The sequence below is a fragment of the Colletotrichum costaricense genome (assembly GCF_030867565.1).
Source record: "Colletotrichum costaricense strain IMI 309622 chromosome Unknown Scaffold_6.1, whole genome shotgun sequence".
NCBI lineage: Eukaryota > Fungi > Ascomycota > Sordariomycetes > Glomerellales > Glomerellaceae > Colletotrichum > Colletotrichum costaricense.
Genome location: NW_026848235.1, coordinates 591944 through 611142, shown reverse-complemented (window position 1 = coordinate 611142; position 19199 = coordinate 591944). Strand labels below are relative to the sequence as shown.

General features: G+C 51.0%; 8 protein-coding genes across 8 annotated transcripts; 3 read left to right on the top strand and 5 right to left on the bottom strand.

The window, feature by feature from the left end:
- Nucleotides 1–83: 83 nt before the first annotated feature.
- On the bottom strand, nt 84–1038 carry CCOS01_06432 (uncharacterized protein; the record flags this gene model as incomplete). Its single annotated transcript, XM_060454601.1, has 2 exons — nt 84–387; nt 467–1038. 2 exons carry the CDS (start codon nt 1036–1038, stop codon nt 84–86), a joined length of 876 nt encoding a protein of 291 aa, XP_060314301.1.
- Nucleotides 1039–1903: 865 nt separating this feature from the next.
- On the top strand, nt 1904–5204 carry CCOS01_06431 (extracellular alkaline serine protease; the record flags this gene model as incomplete). The annotated part of the gene is made up of 5 exons (XM_060454600.1): nt 1904–2335; nt 2441–2961; nt 3040–4056; nt 4118–4472; nt 4581–5204. The coding sequence occupies 5 exons, from the start codon at nt 1904–1906 to the stop codon at nt 5202–5204; spliced, it is 2949 nt and encodes a 982-aa protein (XP_060314300.1).
- Nucleotides 5205–5345: 141 nt separating this feature from the next.
- CCOS01_06430 (uncharacterized protein) lies at nt 5346–6353 on the bottom strand (the record flags this gene model as incomplete). Its single annotated transcript, XM_060454599.1, has 2 exons — nt 5346–5676; nt 5788–6353. The coding sequence occupies 2 exons, from the start codon at nt 6351–6353 to the stop codon at nt 5346–5348; spliced, it is 897 nt and encodes a 298-aa protein (XP_060314299.1).
- A 423-nt stretch (nt 6354–6776) lies between these two features.
- Nucleotides 6777–11520, top strand: CCOS01_06429 (protein kinase domain-containing protein; the record flags this gene model as incomplete). Its single annotated transcript, XM_060454598.1, has 4 exons — nt 6777–7245; nt 7359–8406; nt 8687–10298; nt 10351–11520. 4 exons carry the CDS (start codon nt 6777–6779, stop codon nt 11518–11520), a joined length of 4299 nt encoding a protein of 1432 aa, XP_060314298.1.
- Nucleotides 11521–12476: 956 nt separating this feature from the next.
- On the bottom strand, nt 12477–12653 carry CCOS01_06428 (uncharacterized protein; the record flags this gene model as incomplete). Its single annotated transcript, XM_060454597.1, has 1 exon — nt 12477–12653. One exon carries the CDS (start codon nt 12651–12653, stop codon nt 12477–12479), a length of 177 nt encoding a protein of 58 aa, XP_060314297.1.
- A 1195-nt stretch (nt 12654–13848) lies between these two features.
- Nucleotides 13849–14271, bottom strand: CCOS01_06427 (uncharacterized protein; the record flags this gene model as incomplete). Its single annotated transcript, XM_060454596.1, has 1 exon — nt 13849–14271. The coding sequence occupies one exon, from the start codon at nt 14269–14271 to the stop codon at nt 13849–13851; it is 423 nt and encodes a 140-aa protein (XP_060314296.1).
- Nucleotides 14272–16392: 2121 nt separating this feature from the next.
- On the top strand, nt 16393–17205 carry CCOS01_06426 (catalase; the record flags this gene model as incomplete). The annotated part of the gene is made up of 1 exon (XM_060454595.1): nt 16393–17205. The coding sequence occupies one exon, from the start codon at nt 16393–16395 to the stop codon at nt 17203–17205; it is 813 nt and encodes a 270-aa protein (XP_060314295.1).
- Nucleotides 17206–17396: 191 nt separating this feature from the next.
- Nucleotides 17397–18455, bottom strand: CCOS01_06425 (2OG-Fe(II)oxygenase superfamily protein; the record flags this gene model as incomplete). Its single annotated transcript, XM_060454594.1, has 2 exons — nt 17397–18344; nt 18414–18455. The coding sequence occupies 2 exons, from the start codon at nt 18453–18455 to the stop codon at nt 17397–17399; spliced, it is 990 nt and encodes a 329-aa protein (XP_060314294.1).
- Between the last annotated feature and the right edge of the window lie 744 nt (nt 18456–19199).

The window sequence follows — 19199 nt, the reverse complement described above, 5'->3', positions numbered from 1 at the left end:
GCCCGGCGGCTTCGGGGTTATGTAAGCGAGAATTGGAATGCCGATTCTGCTGAATTGAATCTGTCATAAATACATGTAGGGAACTATTTGGGAATAAAAAGTAGCAGAGACTCCTCTGTGTCTGATACCTCATACTCCACGACTTCCAAGCTGTGATCTCCTATGTCCGCCATGACCTTGTCCACATCAACATCTCCAGAATCTACTCCGAATGTAGCCCCTTTAGTGACGATGCTCTGCTGTGCAGAAGAATCCAAGAATGACTTTTTGATCTCCGTAAGACGCACCGCCCACACAAAATCTGTGACGTGCTCTCCTGCTATAGAAGAGCCGTTGGACGACGATGACCGTATTGTCGCCTCCGCAGTGGCTAACCGAGAGATAGCTCTGATATGGATTAAGAAGTCAATCATGTGTAGAAGGAAGGCCAGGTGTCATGAATAAAAGATAAGGATAATTTTCGTACACTTTTGGTCCCACATTCACCCGGGAATCCTGTTTTTCAACACGTTCTGTGCTGCCTCCTCTCGCGATTATGATGCCGGATATCATGTACAGCTTCCACGCAGACAACTCCAGGATCGATGATTTGTGTTCTTCGATATAATCTGAAACCTGGCGTGATCTTAGGCTTTGATCAATGTACGTCTTTGTAGGCTGAATAATTTGTCTATCCAATCTGTCGAACTGTGCAAAGTTATTGACAGTCTTCTTGAAAGCAAGCTGTATGTCTCCCTGAGCCGACAAGCCCGGCGCTGAAAGAAGTGGGATACTGGCCGCAGTCTTGGCATTTGTCTCCGAATCTCGGGTCTCGGTCCAGTTGAAGTTCTTGTCAACCGTCGGCCAAATTCGCACATCTCTGGGCAGCGGGTGGGGCCCGGAAGAGTTGATGACCTGGTCTATGTCTTTGAGCCGTGGGATGATGTGCCCTAGCTGTATGGGGCCTTCTGCCTTTCCTCGAGCCATATTGGTTGCCGCATACTTGGGAGCGGGATAGTGTGCTTGTCGGAGGACAAACCAACATTTATCCTGTGCCATGGTGAATATCTAGGGTTGGAGGAACCTTGAACCCTTTGGCCAGGCTGAAGTAAAGAGATTCTATCTTCAAAAACAATGAAACGTCAGATCCTCGATAAGTTGAATACTCTGAGCCTTTCAACTACGATAAACGTTCGGCCTGTGCCTTGGAAGGTGTGCGACCGCCAAATCACCATTGTCGTCAGTCAATCAACTTCCCTCGACTCTCAGGAAATCAATGAGGTAAGTAACGATAAACGCAAGAGAGTCCTATCTCACCGAAAACAGCATGTGTATGCGATTCGTTCATTGACCAATAGATGCTCAATGCAATGGTGCCCAATATGCAAGCCCGTTGCTTAGAGCATATGAGTGGAAGCGAAGTTAAGGTGTATCAAAACTTGGCATCAGCAGTGTGATGGGTTGCCCCCGCATATGCGGCCCACTACGGTCGCCAGCAGGCTGGAACTCAGTGCAACACAGGTGCACTCTTCTGTTGGACAGTGAGAAATCTGAGGAAAGCACCTTTCTTTCGGCTCACCTGGACTTCACAATGTACATGCATAGCTCATGTGAATATACACATGCGTCTTAGCCCGTGGCAAGCCGAACCTCTCATACAGTCCGCACTGTCCAGGTTTGATTGGCGTAATGCACGCTAATATCGGCGTAAGGACGTAAACAGTATTACTGTAAGAATAACCAATCGGACATTGGCGCCCAGGGCGCGTCTGATTCTGCCCGCGTAATGCTGGGCGGCCATACCGCCAGACTGCTTACACTAACTTCATAAAGGACGCGGCTGGAACCAAGCAGGAACCAGCCAACCAACCAACCAACCATCTAGATAAACTTCCCCGGCTGTGAATGAGTTGCAGCTGCCAATATGACAGACCACAGAGCGCGGGACCGCGCCCAAGGCAGCCAAGATATTATCAACTTCGCCATCAGTTCGATCGACCGCGTACGAGATATTGCATGGGGCATTATCCGCCAGGACCCGAAGCCGTTCTGCAGGAATCCTCGCAGCGCCCTGGACCCGAAGCCGTTCTGCAAGAATCTTCGCAGCGCCCTGGATGGCGTCAAAATGGAGCTGCTGAGGCCTAATCAAAGCCAAGACGAGGCTCAGCTGAAGAAGGTGAAAAGCCTACTAAACAATTTAGAGAGATTGTGCAACGTGCGTTTTTCTTCTTCTTCTTCTTCTTTGGTTTGCCCGGCTGCCTGCCGGGACGTCGGCCTGGCAGGTGTGCGGAATTCCACATACAACCACGAATCTCGTGGCTCTTTACCCCCTCCTGCTGGCTGGATCATTTACTATGTGAGGTAGTTTGTGAGATGGAATTGCACCATGACGCCAGGCTTTTGGAGCCTGTGGAATTCTCAATTTTAAGTCGAGGAGCTACTCTGGCTAACCTAAATATAGTGGCCACGTCGGAGCGAGCACAAAGCAAATCAGTGGCCCACGCTCAAGGCTATCCGCTCCGGTCCATCTACAGAAAGGGCAAGAATTTGCCTTTACAATGTTGCCGTGGAACCCAATAAGAAGGACTACAGGGCGGATGCGATCAAGAAACTCAAGGACTATTCGGCAGCGACTTGGAAGCAGGAGGCGGCCGAAGCGGCGCAGGTCAACGATGCCTCAGTGACTTCCCCAGCACCCCATAATAGCCACGAGCTCGACGATGACATCCAGTACCTTTATAAGATTTTGAAGCAGTATCGGTCATGCCAAAATGATCAATCTCCTGGCGATATCGTGATCAATCTCCGGCTTAACGGTTACAGAAACCTTACGGCAAGCGGTGCCTCGGTCGAAATTTTGGCGGAGAATGCCTCGGCGGAATTCGGCATTCTATTACTCGACCATCCGCACAAAAACCAAGGCTTCTGGCAAGAGGCTAGCATCCAAACAGTTTCCCCTTCAGGGCCAGAGGCTCCAACAGTGTATGACTCGACATAACAAAGCAAATCCCTCCCCCTTCCTTTGGGGAACCAGCTATGTCCTCGCTGACTACATGACAGACAAGTTACTGATGAAGATGTGGCACCCGGACATATGGGTACGCTCGCGATGGAGGCGATAGTTGAGCACGACTGCATTCCCTTCGAGAGCTTCTGTGAGCGCATTAGCAATCGCGACCAGGGCCTGTTGCGCATGTCCACGCGGGACGACAAATTGGTATATCATAGACCAGGCGATCTGAGCCGCGAATGGCTACCTCATGTAGAGGCTGTACCATTGGCAAGCCTCTTCTCCAGGCCAGACCTGTATCTGCTTGACAAGTCTAAGGCAATCCTGGCGATGCTGGCGGCCAAGGCGACGTGGGAATTTTACGACAGCGACCTTCTCGCCCAGGGGCTGACGAGCGAAACTGTGCAGTTCATCTGTGAGAAGCGATCTGGAAGAACAGGAGTCTTCATCAACGAGCCGATGCTGCTGACCCAGTACATGGAAAAGGATGGCACAAGCACCAGGGATGGTAAGTCTGACAGCCGCTTGGCCACCCTGAGTACGGAGACTATTCATGACATGCCCCGGATCCTTGCGCTCGGTATATTGCTATTGGAGCTAGAGACCAGGAAACCCATGAAGACGCACCGGGAAAACCGCAGACTTTGCCCCCCGGGGCCGTTTGGTATTAACACCGATTACAAGATCGCCTGCAAGCTCATCGCTACTGGTCCCGATGCCAGTGAAAGCATTATATCCGACATAGAACCTCTGTCCCCTCTGAGGAAGATCTTGCCTCTTTGCATCACGCCCGGGAGTCTCGAGAGGAAGATCGGAGAGGATCTTAGTGCTCGGGGCTTGGCTAAATCCGCCTCTCAAGTCAACAAGCAGAATGCCCTGCGTTCTGTTATCTACAACGAGCTGGTCCGCCCCTTGGAAGACTGGGCAAAACGATATACCGATTTCGACCGCATCAAGCCTCTGTACGAGGTCTCGGCTGTGCCGGCCAGGCACAGACCTGAACGACCGCCGATTCAACCCCAGACAGCCTCTCCGGCGAAACTCTTAGCCAATGTGGCGGAGGATAAGTACGTCCGTTCTAGCCATCTTGCATGCTTCATTGAGCTTTCCTGGCTGACGTGGGGCAAGATTTCGCAAAGACTCGCAGGAGTGGTTCCGTCTGTATGAAGAGCTCCGAGACGTTCTGCAGCCAGCAGAAGAAGAGAAAAAGTCGGGTTACAAAGCCGTGAAGATTGCCGTATTAGACACCGGCATTAGTAAGGACCTCTACACATATCATAGAGAATGGCCCGGCGATTTTGAGTATGTGGACTTTGTCGACACGGCCCGTCAGGATGAGGGCCCCATCGGAGACAAAAACACGGAGCATGGGACCGCCGCTGTGTTGCTCCTAACAAAGATGTGTCCAAATGCAAGTTACTGCGTAGCTAGAGTGCTCAAGGAGAATGTCGCATTACAGTCTGATGCCGTCTTGATAGCGAAGGTGAGGACTTCTCCTCCTATTCACCCTCTCAACCAATGCTACGCCCTTGCCCTGCTCACTCCACTCAAGTCGCTAATTTATGAAACCCTTCTTCTTTGACCTAATTAGGGCATTGACTGGGCCATTGATCAAAAGGTAGATATCATTACCATGGCTATCGGTTTCCAGGTGGCGCAAAAAGCCATAGTGGAGGCGATCCGCCGGGCGCACACGCAGGGCATCCTCATCTTCTCGGCAGCCTCCAACAAGGGCAGACTCGAGAATGTTTACTGCCCTGCCAACATGATTGAAGAGGTGTTCGGCATCTTCTCGACCAATGCAGGCATCTACCATTCCAGCTCGCTGAACCCGGCGCCGCTGCCAGAGAGCTTCGCCGTCTTTGGCGAAAATATCGAGTTGGAGGAGGGCCTCCCGCTTTGCAGAGGCACCTCGTACTCAACGTCGGTTGCAGCAGGTCTAGCGGCCGCCCTGCTCGACTTCTCGCGGCAGGATCGGGCCAAGGATGACGAGTCCATCCTCTCCCAGCTCGGCAGCCGGCCGCACATGCGAAGCGTGTTCCGGGAGATGGCGGTGATGCCCCGCAAGGAGTACCTCTGCCTGCAACCGTGGTCGCTGCTGAAGAGTGCGACGGCGTCCGAGAAGGTACCGCGTGATCAGCAGCGGGATTGGATTCGGGGCAGCATCGAGCGTTGGCTGGAGCCCAATTGGCTCCTTCGGGCCGGGCGATTTTGAAGCCTCACTTTGACTATTTCCTTCTTCCTATATTGATTCAGAGTCTCTCTATTTGGATATAGCTCTCCACACAGCAACTTCTTACTGTATACATAGTATTTCCATATGAGAATGCCAGGGCGTGTACCCAGGGATATAAGGCTAAGCATCATGCGTCGCGTCGGGAACCATCGTAACAAAGGACCACGTCTCGGTGCCCCCAAAGGCAGTCGTGCACTCGGTGACCACGGCTTTTCCCAGCCCTTCGCGCTCCAGGACCTCTTGGACCTGCTCCTCGCCTTCCTCGTCTCCGTCCAGCGCCGCGCCGGCCGTTTCCTCTGTCTGCATCCACTTCCGGCGGAGCAGCCCCTTATGAACCTTTGCGAATCGCACGGCCCACACTCGGTCGCCCTGGATCTGGGCAGACATGTGGGTTTCTGTGCTGTTCTTGTGCGTATCGCCGATTTTAAGGTTGGCAGCGCCGGCAATGTCCCTAGCCAGAGACAGGTACATACAAATTAGTAATTGAGCCGTTGAGAAGACGGTTAGGGTATATAATGTCAAAACTATCCCGAAGCATATGAACTGGCAGGCGGCAACTTACAGGTCGATGTCGCTGTGGAAGGCCTGGGAGTTCAACTTAGAGCCGCCAATCGAGCCGCCAGCCCGCGCAATCATCAGACCGATAACCACGTAGACGGTCCACCGGTCCAGGGGCCAGATCTTGTGCTGTTCGATATAGTTCTGCACGTCGGAGTGGGCGATGACCTGATCGATGTAGGTGTTACTCGGCTGCACGACCTCTGTGTCGAGCGTATTGAAGTTAGCCCATGTCTTCATGGTCCTCTTGAACTCGGCGCTGATCTCGGCGCTCAGGGTGGCGCCAGCGGCCGCAGCAACCGGGGCCCCGGCGCCGGCATTCGCGCCGTCTTGGCGCTCGTGGGTCTGATCCCACTTGAACTCGCCGAGCTGGGTCTGTGTGATACGCATCTCGCGGCCAAAGAATGGCAGGGTGCCCTGGGTGAGCACAGGGTAGATGTTGTCGGGGCTAGGCACCACATCACCGAGACGCAGGTTGCCGCTCTCCGTCTGGCCACCGGCCCGGGAAGTATTGGTATAGACCGGAGCGGTATAAAAAGACTGCTCGAGAACGAACCAGCACTTGTTCATTTTGGGCCAAGATTCGCCAATCACGCAACTATCAGCAGACTTTTTGTCTCGGAAGTGATCGCGAGCTCAGTAACAAAATTTTGGGATTCGCAAGAAATGTGTTGTTGGCTAGGAAAAGGCGACTATAGAGCGCAAAGCATGACATACTACAACGAGATTGCCGCCGGCCTGCTCTTTAACCCTTTGGACCCCTCTTGCACACGCTGAAAAGCATCAGTGCCCGAAAGGCGGGGTAATCTGGCAATTAATTGCCAAGTACAGCTGACGTTATATACGGCCAATTACACCTGCATGGCTTGATGGACCCGATCAGAGCGGCTCACTGCTCTCTACATACGCTCTACTGATTTGACACCCCATCTGCCTCTGCGAATCTCAGTCAAGATAGATGGGCGCCAATCGACAACAACAGCGGCGGACAACATGGCCTCCGGAGCTTCAGATGCGTCACTGCACCCCTTTACCACCGTCTTTCCAGGGTCGGCCCCACAAGAATCGGCCCCGGTCGCCGAAGCCCAAGTAGACGAGATCCGGGGTGGAAAGGACGAGCTGAGCGTGAGGAAAACAACAGCAGGCGACAGAGCTTCAGAGACGACCTACAAGTTGGTAGATGCGTATCCTCTCGACATCGTCCCGGAGTTTGAGCTGCGGGACAAATCCCGGGCTTGCAGAGAGCGATTCAAGGAATGCCTGTCCCTTCTCAACCTCGCCCACCACGACTGGCTGGAGCAGCGATCGGCCGAGTTCAACTGGTGGATCTCGGGCCTAAATGCCGACAAGACCGGACCGGGGTCTCTCGACGCCCGGCTGAGCTTGCGCCCCGACGTCACAGCCGTTATTGTCGATGCACTCGATGGGCTTAAGGATGCCCTGCACGCGTACCACGATTTGGGTAGGTCCCTGGACGGCCCTAAATTCTGTACACCCTGCGCTCGAAACAGACCCTTGATTATTTGAGAGGTGCTCATGGGAAACAACCAGCTGACTTATGTGCCTCCATATCAGCTACTTCTGATCCTCACAGTCTCACTGAGGCCGATGCTGATTCCACCGCTTCGGATGGAGTGGACCGTGCGCCATCGCCGTGGTCTTGTATGGGCTCCGGCGGCGGGGAAGGTCCCGCCTCTGCCGTTGGCGACGGAGAAGAGAAGGACGAGGAAATAGAGGATGCCGAGTATCAGCGTAAAGACGCGCATTTGCCCTTGTCCAGCGACGAGTACGCCGAGCAACGAGCTTACATTGAGAACAACTTGGTAGTCCTCATCCGCATTTATACCGCCATTAAGCTTTCTGGCCTGAAGCTCAGGAATAAGCGCGCCGACGATGCGCTGAAGCAAGCCGAGCAGGAGTACGAGCGACAGAAGCTCACAATAGGAGCGCACAAGGCCCTTGCAAGCCAGGACGGAGGGCATGAACGATTCCGACGCTACCTCACCAAGCTGGTGCTACGTAACGACTACACGGAGGATCTGATACGGGGTTTGAGCTTCATGATTTACCAGTCAGGCGAGGCGAAGTGGGACCCAAATGTCACAGAGTCGCGAGACTGGGAAGACTCGCAAGACCCAGAATGTTCGCAATATGCCCGAGAGTTGAACGAGGGCCAAATAGGAGAAAGTTACGAAGTGTTGCTCCAGAAGAAGCTCTTGGTCGTGCTTCGTGCATACTTATGCGACCCAGCCAGGCTGACTATCGTCCAGCGCCGGCTTATCGACGCCAACGTCGTACGGCGAAACCGCCTTGTCCACGCCGGCAGTGCGAGCATGGCATCACCCCATGCGCCGAAGGGGCTAACCCAACCCGCGCGACAGATCGAGCCCTTAAACAAGAGTATAGCCCAGCGGAGCTCTTTGATGGCGGGAAACGTCACCTCAAGTTCGTATAATCTCGTGTCATCTACGGCATCACGGCCTGTTACGCAGTCCAATCATGGCGCCCAGGCCACCAAGAGCTTTGTGGCGCAGGCTGCTACGGCTCTCGAGTCGAGGTTCAGCATTACAGGCGCCCTGACACCCGCGGTCCGAAGCACGGCCAGGTCGGCGGGCACCAAGATGTCGGCTCGGGTGGGACATTTGGACTATCCAAGTTGCCCCATAGAGGGGGGCGGTTCATTTTCCTGCAAATACTGCCCTATGATTCTGTCGCAAGACTACAGAACGAAAGAGAAGTGGCGGTAGGTCCTACTTCCTTTTCCTTGTCTTTCTTGACTGACTCATTGCCTCTACTAATCTCACTCGTTCAACTATAACTTCCCCGCCCTTTTGTAATATGCATGAACTTCCATCTCTCTTGCAACTGTTTGGCATTTCTCACCAGGTTCTAACGCGTCTTAGTGGCCACGTGGCGCAAGACCTTTGCGGATATGTCTGCGTCTTCGAAGACTGCGAGTCCCCCGAGGATATGTTTGCCTCCACGTATGCATGGATGTCGCACATGGCGCGGTCCCACTCCGAGGTCGAATGGGTGTGCCTCCTGTGCGCCAATCATCGCCTCCCTGCAGACGATATCCAAGCCGCGTCCTTCACCGTCCCCTCAGAGCTTCGGGACCACATCTTGGCCTGCCATCCCGCCACTGATGCTAACGGGAGCCTGACGGAGCTGGAGCTAGTGGTCAGCGCAGGCCAACGGGCTGTGGGTATCCGTAAGGTCCGTTGCCCGCTCTGTCGGCCGGGCCTCGTGACCAGCGAGGAAGGTATCGACGGCTCCGTCCCGTCTTTCCTCCCGGCGGGCCGAGAGGCGGGGCTGGTGCAGTTGGAGGAAGACCAGCATATTGCCACTCACATTCACGAGTTCGCGCTGCACGCTTTCCCATCGGCGGACGGCGAGGAGCTATCAGAGGAAGCGACATGGAGGGATTCCGTTCCGTCCGAGCCAAGCACCAGTGTCGAAATCAACCTTGAACGGCTGCGTAGACCCGAAAGTTCGTTCCAGGGGCAAGCGTTCGCGTATTACACCATAGAAAACATACAAGACGCGATAGAAGAGCTGAACGCCACATGTCTGCGGGTGCAAGCGCCTGACTGGATACAAGCAGATAGCTCTGTGCGGCTCGATGTCATGGCGGGAAGATTGAACGATCTGATTCTCAGTCTCCAACTGGCGCAGGGGGAAGTGGATCTTGACGACTTTGCGTGGAAGCTGAACAAATGCCAAGTCCTGTTTTCCCAGCTGAGCAACTTACCGGACTCGGTGTGGGAAGGGCCGCAGGTTAAAGAACTGCTGGAAGAGTTAGACGAGGAAATGCAGCAGCTGGATTCCTTGTGCGAGACTGGTCGACAGCGTGAAGGACAGCAACTGTCTCCTTCGCCAGACTTGCCTTTCGACCGGAAGCAATTATCACCCAATATGAATCCCACACTGACCTCGATCGGCTCCCTTCAGTCAGCCTTAAGAGATGCGGAAGTGGAGATAAGGAACCAAAGAGACGCCAAGAAGTACAAGTGGATACCCATTTCCTCAATTGACGAGATACTTGAGGGCCACAGCATCGATGTGGAGGATGAGGTGCACGGCTTTATATTCAAGAAGGCCAAGAGGCTTTTCTCTCTTCTTGTCCGCCAGAGTCACTTCGAGTGGCTACCTCTCTTTCATGCCAATGACTTCGGGGACGAGGATTTCCCTATCAACTTCAGTGTCGACAGAAAATCTCAAGTATGGGCCTTGAAGTCGTGCAAAACTGGCAAGGCAATTAGCTTTGAGGTTACCGACAGAGAAGTCAATGGAATCAGCCGAAAGGACTACGACTCACTCTGCGACTTCTGCGACTACCACCAATGGTTGATATTTGTGCCAATCTTCTCTCCTGACGATCGAGCTCAGGTGTTCGATCCACTCTGCCGTATGCCCTTCTTGCAGGAGTTCGAATCCCATGGGACCAACTTCAGCATTGTCAGGCATTTCGTTATTCACCGAAGCCATCTTAACTTTCCACGGGATGATCAGATTGTAAGATAATTCTAAAATCACGCGCAATTAACGTTAAATTGACGCACTTTAGGGAACAATAGTAGATGCGGAGGACAACCCTCACATCGCTGTGAAAGAGATATTGTCTGCGCAAGGTCTGACGGCCAACAAATTTCAAGAGCTCGCCAATAACGAGGCGACTCCTCTTGCACGTCTACGAGACCAGAGTCACCCACACTTACTTCGAGTCATTGCCAGCTACACCCAAGACCGTCGGCACTTCTTCGTTTTCCCTTGGGCTAGAGGTGGCAATCTGCGCAATTTCTGGAAATCGCAGCCCAGCTTGAGCGCTGTATCAGATGATACCAGCACCGAAGACTGGAACATTTACTTGGAATGGTTCTTCAAGCAGCTGCTCGGTCTTGCGAGCGCCATAAAGAACCTTCACCATCCGAGAGATGACCCAAATGAGTCTTGCAGGCACGGCGACCTAAAACCTGAGAACATTTTGTGCTTCAGCAAGAATGAGGATGAAATTGGCGAAGGTAGAATTCCGACAGGCGTTCGGCTCGTTGTCGGTGATGCTGGACATGCCAAAGCACATGAGATGACCACTGAGTTCCAAGGTTCCCCAACGGCTGAATCAAGAGGCACGGTAATGTACTCGCCTCCAGAGGCGGACATCAAACAAGCTAGAACCAGAAGATACGACATCTGGTCCCTTGGCTGTCTGTATATTGAGTCCCTTATCTGGATGATATATGGCTACGATGCGCTGAAGTCTTTTCATTCAGATGTCGGTCCTGGAGAGCCCTACTTCTTTAAAGATTCGCCTGTCGATCTCAAAGATGCCGTGAAAGAATGGATCAAGGCAATCAAAATGGATCCTCGCTGCGCTCCCGTCGAGAAGACTGCCGTCGGACGTCTAGTCACTTTGATTGAAGAGAGAATGCTAGTCGTCCGAGTCACGAACCGCGGGGTGCCAGCCCGTGAAAACTCGGACACGGAGCATTCGACAGCTCCCATGCTCCTTCTCAGACGAGCTACAGCGGACATGTCAGAGGAAATTCCCGAAAGAGCCGATGCTAAGGAAGTCTACGAAGAGATGGAGAGAATATTCGATGCCGGCAAGCATAATCAGGGTCTGGCATGGATGGTTCGGGATAGGGAAGCTTCTGCACGTGGGCCCCCTATCATCACAAGAGGTCTAGCTGCTAGCGACAACAAAAGACTTTCAAGAGCACGAGAATTTCAAAAATAGAAAAGATGTAAGCCAAAATGTGGGACTCGTCTTCGGTCAGCACTCGTTAACATCACACAGATTAGGCATGTTAATCTGGAGAAGTAATGACATGGAATGGTAGGTAATGCGGGTGGCGCGGTTTTCATTGAGAATGAATGGAGAGAAAGCCCATAGAGCGTCATTCTCTCACGTAGCTGCCCTGATGAGAGGGAATCTTGCACAAATCCAACGCTTGTCCAAATTTTGCTCGCAAGAATTTGTTACGTCAGTGAGCCTTCCGAAGTAGCATCGTCACCATCAAGCTGACGAGCATCATTTGCGACGGACCAGACGGTATTGTATAATCAAATATTGCTTCAAAGTCCGACTGGCGATGCTACGCTACAAGTTAACAACGGCCTAGAATTTGGCTTGAAGGTATTTCGCTAACCTACTTCGGCTCTGTAACTAGACTGTCAGTACTTACCTCAGCTCAACCTCGATATCTTGGCCTAGATATCGGCAGCAGACCTTTTGACGAGATAGAGCTGATCTGACATAACCTGTACGTCATCGAGAACATACCCTTGACAGCATCACTGGAAGGGTTAGATGGCGTTTCTCTGCCCAAGACATTCCAGGACGCAGCGATCAAGACCAGACAACCAGGATCGAAGCATTTCTGGATCGACTTCCTGTGCATCCTCCTGGATCGTGGTCCGAACATGATTCTGCCTCAAAGGCTGACTCGGAAAGAGTCTCAGGGCTCATGTAAGAAACATTCGGCTCCGCATATGCCATCATCGAAGTTTACTGGGAATTACGGAGTATTCCAGTCAAACCTCCACATAGACATTTTTGGCAGCGTCGAAACACTGCAACAACCCTGCAGCGAATCAATTTTCCTTCCGAAGAACGGGTTCGCACTTGGTCATAGGTGGCCTTTGATGGAGAAAGGAGGTACATGCCAGTTGCTTTTGGCGACCTCGAGAGGACTAAGAATATCTCATCACCTTTCCAAAGGTCGTTGCAAGCCATATCGTATGTGGATCCGCCGGCCTCGGAGGAGTCATACTTCGAGTACCAGTCTGCACACCAATGAGAGACAATCCGGCGAGGATGATCTTGGACGAGCCAAATGGGGGTTTGCCTCGGCCGCTCTTGTGTGCCATTGTTGGTTCGAACAAGGAGCACGGGGGGGACCCGCTGCGACAATGCGCTCTCATTGTTACACCACTCGAGGAATTAGGGGAGGAAAAGGTGGTTGAGAAGATTGGAGTGGCCTATCTGCCTGTAAGGGATGTCTCGGTTGGAGATGGCGCCGAGTTCGTGAACTTTCAGGAGCTGTCTGTTGGTTCAAGCTTGTACCTCGATACGACTGACTCGGTTACTTATTCAACAATTCCAGATGGTAACTTCGAGCATGCTCTGGTTATAGCCAGTAACAGAATAGGGGTAGTCATGTCGTGAGAAAGTCGTGTCTTGATCTTGGGTACAAGGTTATCATTGTTCTTCGTAGTTTGTTCGGCGTCTGTATCAGGACGAAAATAAGCATAGATTTGAGATCCTTGAAACATCATGATTTGGGCAACTGAATTTTTGGATGCATGTCTTCGATCCAGCTGGGTGTTGGTTCTCGCACGAATTTGCCGATATTCTAGCGGACGGCCCCGGATACCGGTCCCGCCCCAGAGCCGAATCATTTCCGGGCTCCGGGTGAAGAGCCGTATCTCCTCCGCTGCAATATTCGAAACGTTTACCTTGAGAATTGATTCTTTGACCATTATTCCACTGTGCTTCTGATTCGTTTTACGATTGTCTTTCTTACAAGACCATTGCCTCCTTTTGCTCCATCATCGCCCTGGCCTACTTGGAGTCGAGGGCTTCCAGGTTTCTCCACTGTCTCCAATGCAAAATGATCCTGTGACATCATATCGTATCTTCACATCCTGGATGCATTTTGCAGCAACCTTTTCTAGCGTAAGGTACAAGCGACTCGAAAGATACTCTCCTCATCATCTTGTGCACTGCAAAATCGCAACCACCAAGCCGATTGGGCGATACACACCTGACCTCACGCGCACGCGCACGCGCCTTGCCATTGAAACAACTTGCGGGGCAGAGCAACGAGCACGATTGCCAGAAATGTAACCGCAACACGCATATACGAGATTCAAAATGAATAGACTGCAATACTTTGAGTCAAGAGAAATGCCATTACGATAAATCATTATCATATCAGAACAATAGCGCCCGCGAGCCATGCCGCTACTCGTACAAAACGCCTAGCCAATCCCACCTCCGTCGATGTCATGCACCATCCCTCGGCCATGAATTTTTGCATCAACCATTTCCATATTCGCCCATTTAAACAGTGCTCATGTGGTGGCAGCAGCAAGTCCAATCACCACCAGGCTCCTGCTTCCAAACACTGTTGCAAATTCCCTCCGTCGCGACGAGCTTCTTTCCCTCCTGGCGCCAGGCGGTGACTCTGTACACCAAGCTGGAGCTCATCATGTCAATCTCGACAAACTCGGGGTCGTCGTGCATGCGATACGCCGTCCAGGGCTCCCAGTCCTCCTCGAGGTACTCCTGGAGCGTCGGCTTGGATTTGGGCGAGAGGGGCTTCTGGCCCGGGTGAGCGAGGACGGCCTCCTTGTCGAGGTATCTCTTCAGGTGCTTCGTCTTGCTGTCGCACATTGCGCGCCAGAGGAGGGTCTCGGCTTCGATTGTGTCTTCCTTGTTGCGGGAGTAGATGGTTCCCGATCCCTTGTTCTCGTCGTCGGACATGGTGGTGGTGTTTTCGTGTGTTTCTTTTCTATGGTGTTTTCTGTGTATTCCAAGACTGTTTCAAGTTTCTCGTGCGAGTATTGTACTGGTTTATCGCGGGGTTTTCAATGATCAATGGTCAAAGTTCAGTAGAGTGAGGGGAACGGGAGCAAGTTAGAAAGTGCACCAGAGAGCTTTATGATGTCGCTCAGAGCTCTGTCCTCCCTAAGCAGCGGCATTGCGTGTGACGGAGTCGTCCAAAAACAAGAAATCCTGGGTTTGCTTGCGTTGCGTTGCGCGTCTGATTGGGCGGGCAGGGAAACGCTCCTGTGTTGGCGGGCTTGACGTCACACTCCGGTGATGCGCAGCGGCGAAGAGGGGCCACCAGCGGCTCATTGCGGGGGAGCGTCAGTCGTGAGAGACAGGGGTTGGAACTTGGAAACAGGTTACTTCCACAAGGTCTAGACTCTCTTCTCTCCCTTCGCACTCTCAGTCTCGGTGAGTGCTGTGAAAGGTTCGACAGGGCATGCGACCTCTGATGTAACGCGTGCACTGACGGGTCCGGGGGCAACCCGGCCGAGAAGGTTCATCCTAAGTACCTTATTATCGAAGAAAGTTAATTCTTTCTAAGTTACAAGTACAAAAATATAGTTTTAATAAAATAGTATAGTACCTATTTAGTACTTAAATTAAGATATTTTTTTAAGCTTATTATAAAAAAAAAATAATTATATTACTAACTACTTATTATTGAGGTCTATAAGTAGTGCTATAGCTTTAATTATAATAGCTTCGCTTATAATAAATAAAAAGTCTAATTATAAGTCCTTTAAAAACCTCTTTTTAAAAACTATAAGAGCTTCTAAGTATACTAAATTAAAATACTTATTAAAATATTAATAATTAAACTAACCCTATAATAACGACTTTAATAAAAAACTTAATAAATAATATTAAAAGCCTCGCTAACGTTAAATACGATTTATAAAACGTAATAACGTAACTATAAAGTATTATTAATATATCCTATATTAAAAAAGGTATTATTAATATTAATAAGATAAATAAGGCTATATTAATATAATACCTTAACTTTTTTTTATAACTCGAAGATAATCGCTTTAAATAGTATTAAAAGTTTATTAAAAAGCTCTCTTAAGTATTTTAATATATTTATTATTATTTTTATAATAATAAAACTCCTAATACCTATATATAAAAATAAGTTATTTATTTTTAAATAATAATATTAACTTATTAATAAGCTATTAAAACTACGATTTTAGTAATCCCTTAACGAGGGAGAGGGTAGAATAGAAAAAAGGATAGGTAACTTATAAAAAGGGTTAAGGTTAAATAGTGCGGAATTCGAGGGTAGGGTAGCGTCTATATGTACTGCGGTAATCCTCTAGTAATGCAAAACGATAGAGTTAAACAGTGGAGAAGGTTCATCCACACGTCGCGGTTTCGATGTCTTTGATGAGTTGAATGTTGCGCTAACTAGCGTTGGTGGGCGCGGAATGCCAACGTTGTAGCCGGCTCCGCCCGTCAGATCGTGGGCCACGAGCAATGGCTTCGATCTATCGTTCAACGTCCCCATCGCGGCGTAAGGGCTAGACTGGCCTGTTTCCGAAGTCGCTTTCTAGTGTCGCAAAGCTTTTGAACTTACAACAGGTGAATAGTGAGCGACGGTGAGTGAGATTCACGTCCACTGGCTTTAGTGGGCTGGTTCATTTCATCATGTTGCATTTAGACTGATGAGCTCGCTATTCATAAGCTGCTCACTCAATCTCACCGAGCAGTCCATTTGTCAAGGCTGAAATGAGCTCCATGAACGCGGATACTTGTCAAGGGATTTTCTTCCCATTTGCATCTTTTATCCTTCTCTTGACGATCTCAGCATGGAATTCCTTCACTAGCTGTTATGTCAAGACATGATCTCAAAGCCAAGCGCTCGGGTCATTTGAGCTACTCAAGATATGACGTCAAGACTCCCATTTTTGGACAGCAATTTGCGCCTTTGAGTGTGAATGCGCCAACGCAACTGAACATTCACTATGAGTAGAACATTCACTATGAGTAGAACATTCACTATGAGTACAAATGTCAACTACCTAAATCGATTGATATACACCACACACAATGGACGACTGGCAAGAAGCAGCTTTTACATCAAGACATGTCCACAACAGAGCAAACAAGTCCAACAAAGGGGGCGGGCGAGGGCGACGCGGTGGAGCCTTCGAGGTCAAGAGAGCATTTGGTAGATACGATATCAAGTGTCCGAGTGCGACCAAATTGAGAGGACAGATATCAGAGGGAGGAAAGGGAAAATCTGCTGGTCCGTCAATGGATATATTTCGGCTGTCGGAAGATGGCAGGGGGTTATTGGGACAGCTGAACCTGCCCGGGGTCCTCGATGCCAGCATCATTCTTACCGGAAGCAGAAAGGTTCTCGAAGACTTGATATCTCAGTTTGAAGGGAGCGACGAAGAGGCCGATATCTCCGACGACCCTAATGAAAAAGATGGCTCGGTCCTGAGACACCATGTTAGTGAGGATGAGGCAAAGGCAGACAACAATCTAGGAACAGCAGGGGGCTATATCGACAAGGAAGGGGAGGAAGTCAACGAAGAATCGAAAGACGAAGAAGAGAGCGAAGCTGAGGAGCAGAAGCGGTTCAAGAACTTCGAGAAGAACAGCTTTCGCTCTCCCAAATTCTGGTTTCAATGGAACGGAGACGTTACGCCTACCGCGACACCCTCGCTAGATAACCCTACGCTACCAACACCTAACCGGGAGACTGGAAGAGGCTATGTTGTGTTCTCTGGAAATGACTGCCGCTCTTTCAAGGGGACAATCAGCTGCGATTCGCTAGGCTGGAAGGATGTCTCAATCTCTGGGTGGAAGGAGGTGTCCATGAGCGAGAGGGACGTAAGCTTTGTCTGGAAGTAATAAATCAACTCAAGGCAAGAAAGGATCTCTGATCATTTTGATGATAAAGGGTGGCGCGGCTTCGAGGTAAAACTCATTGATATCGGAAGGGAATGATTTAGAGAGTGTTCCGCGAGTCGTTTTGCCTTCAGGGGTCGACGCAATTACCGCCCTATCTAACACCTTCCATTGCCAGTCTCATTCTCCATCATTCAAGTCTTGACTTCATTCCCAGCCATCTTCGCCTGCAAAGCAGCGTACATCCTGTTCATGGCATTACGGTTGAATTCCTCCCCAGTAACCATCGGATACTTCTTCAGCGGGCCCTGTATGACAGCCTCCTTACACGGCTGGTTGAAGAAAGCCATGCTGTATCTCTCCCCGTAGTAATCCCCCTCTTCGCAGGGCGCCTTGACTCGATGGTAAGTGCTCTTGAACCGGTCGTCGCTCCAACTCATGAGCAAGTCGCCGATATTACATATGATGACCCCGGGCTTGATCTCGACCTTTGTCCATTGGTCACCCAGGGCATGCTCGCTGACAGCCTCACGACCAGGACATATCTCGAGTCCCGATTGCCCTTCGCGTTGAAATAGCAGCGTCAGAAATCCCCAATCTGCATGGGCGCCTGCTCGATGATACACCTTTCCATCATTGACTCGTGGAGTTTCAAAGTAATGCAGAAGTCGGAGCACAGACTGCGCGCTGGGGTGGGTGGCATCGTGGTACTTGATGAAGTAGTCGTCCTGGAAGCCAAGGCCTCGGGCCAGGCAGAGCATCAACCTTTCCGAGATGGCCTGCACACGATGCATGAAGGCCAGAGACTGTTCCTTAAAGCCGGGGAGAATCTCATCGTTGGCCCAGACGCCGTCCATGTTTTCCCCAAATTGGAGTTGATATGACTCCTTCTGGTCGGCTGCACCTGTGGACGGTCTGATCTGTGACAGCTTCTCCCAGCCGACGTTTTTGGGACTCCATGGGACGGTGGCCTTTGCTTCATCTGGTAGGGCGAAGAAAGACTCGGACACGGAGAACATCTCGTCGACTTCCGGTTGGCTTAGGCCGTGGTCCTTGATGGAGAAGAAGCCGACGTTCTCAGCGGCGCCACATAGCTGAGAGGTGATTTCATCAATGCGGCTGTCGAAATGACGGAGGGAGATCTATGGTGGGAAAGATCTCTTTTAGTTCTCTCGCACGACCAGTCATCAGAGCAAGGCACGAGGACACACCTCGGGGATTACCCGTTCAACATACTTCGTCTTTTCTGCCATGGCGATTCGATTGGCCTCTCACAGAGTACCTGTCTGGAATCTGGATATGTGCTAGAGAATGAATACACAACTCGAATGACGCAGCAAGCAGACCAATGGTTCATGAGCTTTGCGACGATCACGACGTTAAAGCAGTCGACCATGTCCCTGGTGAACTTCGTCGTCTACACAACTCACTCATGCTCCTGGCAGTCGAGATAAGATGATGATGAGTGAGATGCGACCGCATGCACGTCCCGCCCTTCAGAAAGCTGGGATTGGTGGACGACGCAAGCTTATCTTTGGGACCAGTTGCCCCCAAATGAAGATTGCAGCATATCTGGTGAAGGACGTGCGATACCTGGTAGCATATCAGCGGAGGCTACGGATACAGGTATCAACTTCTCTACCCTGAGACACCAAGTGCATTTCATTGAGAAGCCTATCAAACCTGATCCTATTCTTGTGGTGCGTGGATGTTTTTATACCAGTCGATGTTTACAGAGGCAGCATGCTCGAACACCATGTCATTGTTACAGATTAAGTTGTGAGATCTGCAGTGGGGCAAGCTCCAACGGGCTACAGGGCCTACAGTGGCCACTCGCTCGCCCGGGGCACCAAAGCCACACAGGCAACTCCCTTTGCTGCCCCAACGTCCATTGGGCCCCATCACGAAGACGCCGAGGATGGGCTGTTTTTGATATCTTTGGGTTTTCTGACGATAGTAGTAATGTAGCACAAGTCATTTGGCTTCATTCTTAATCA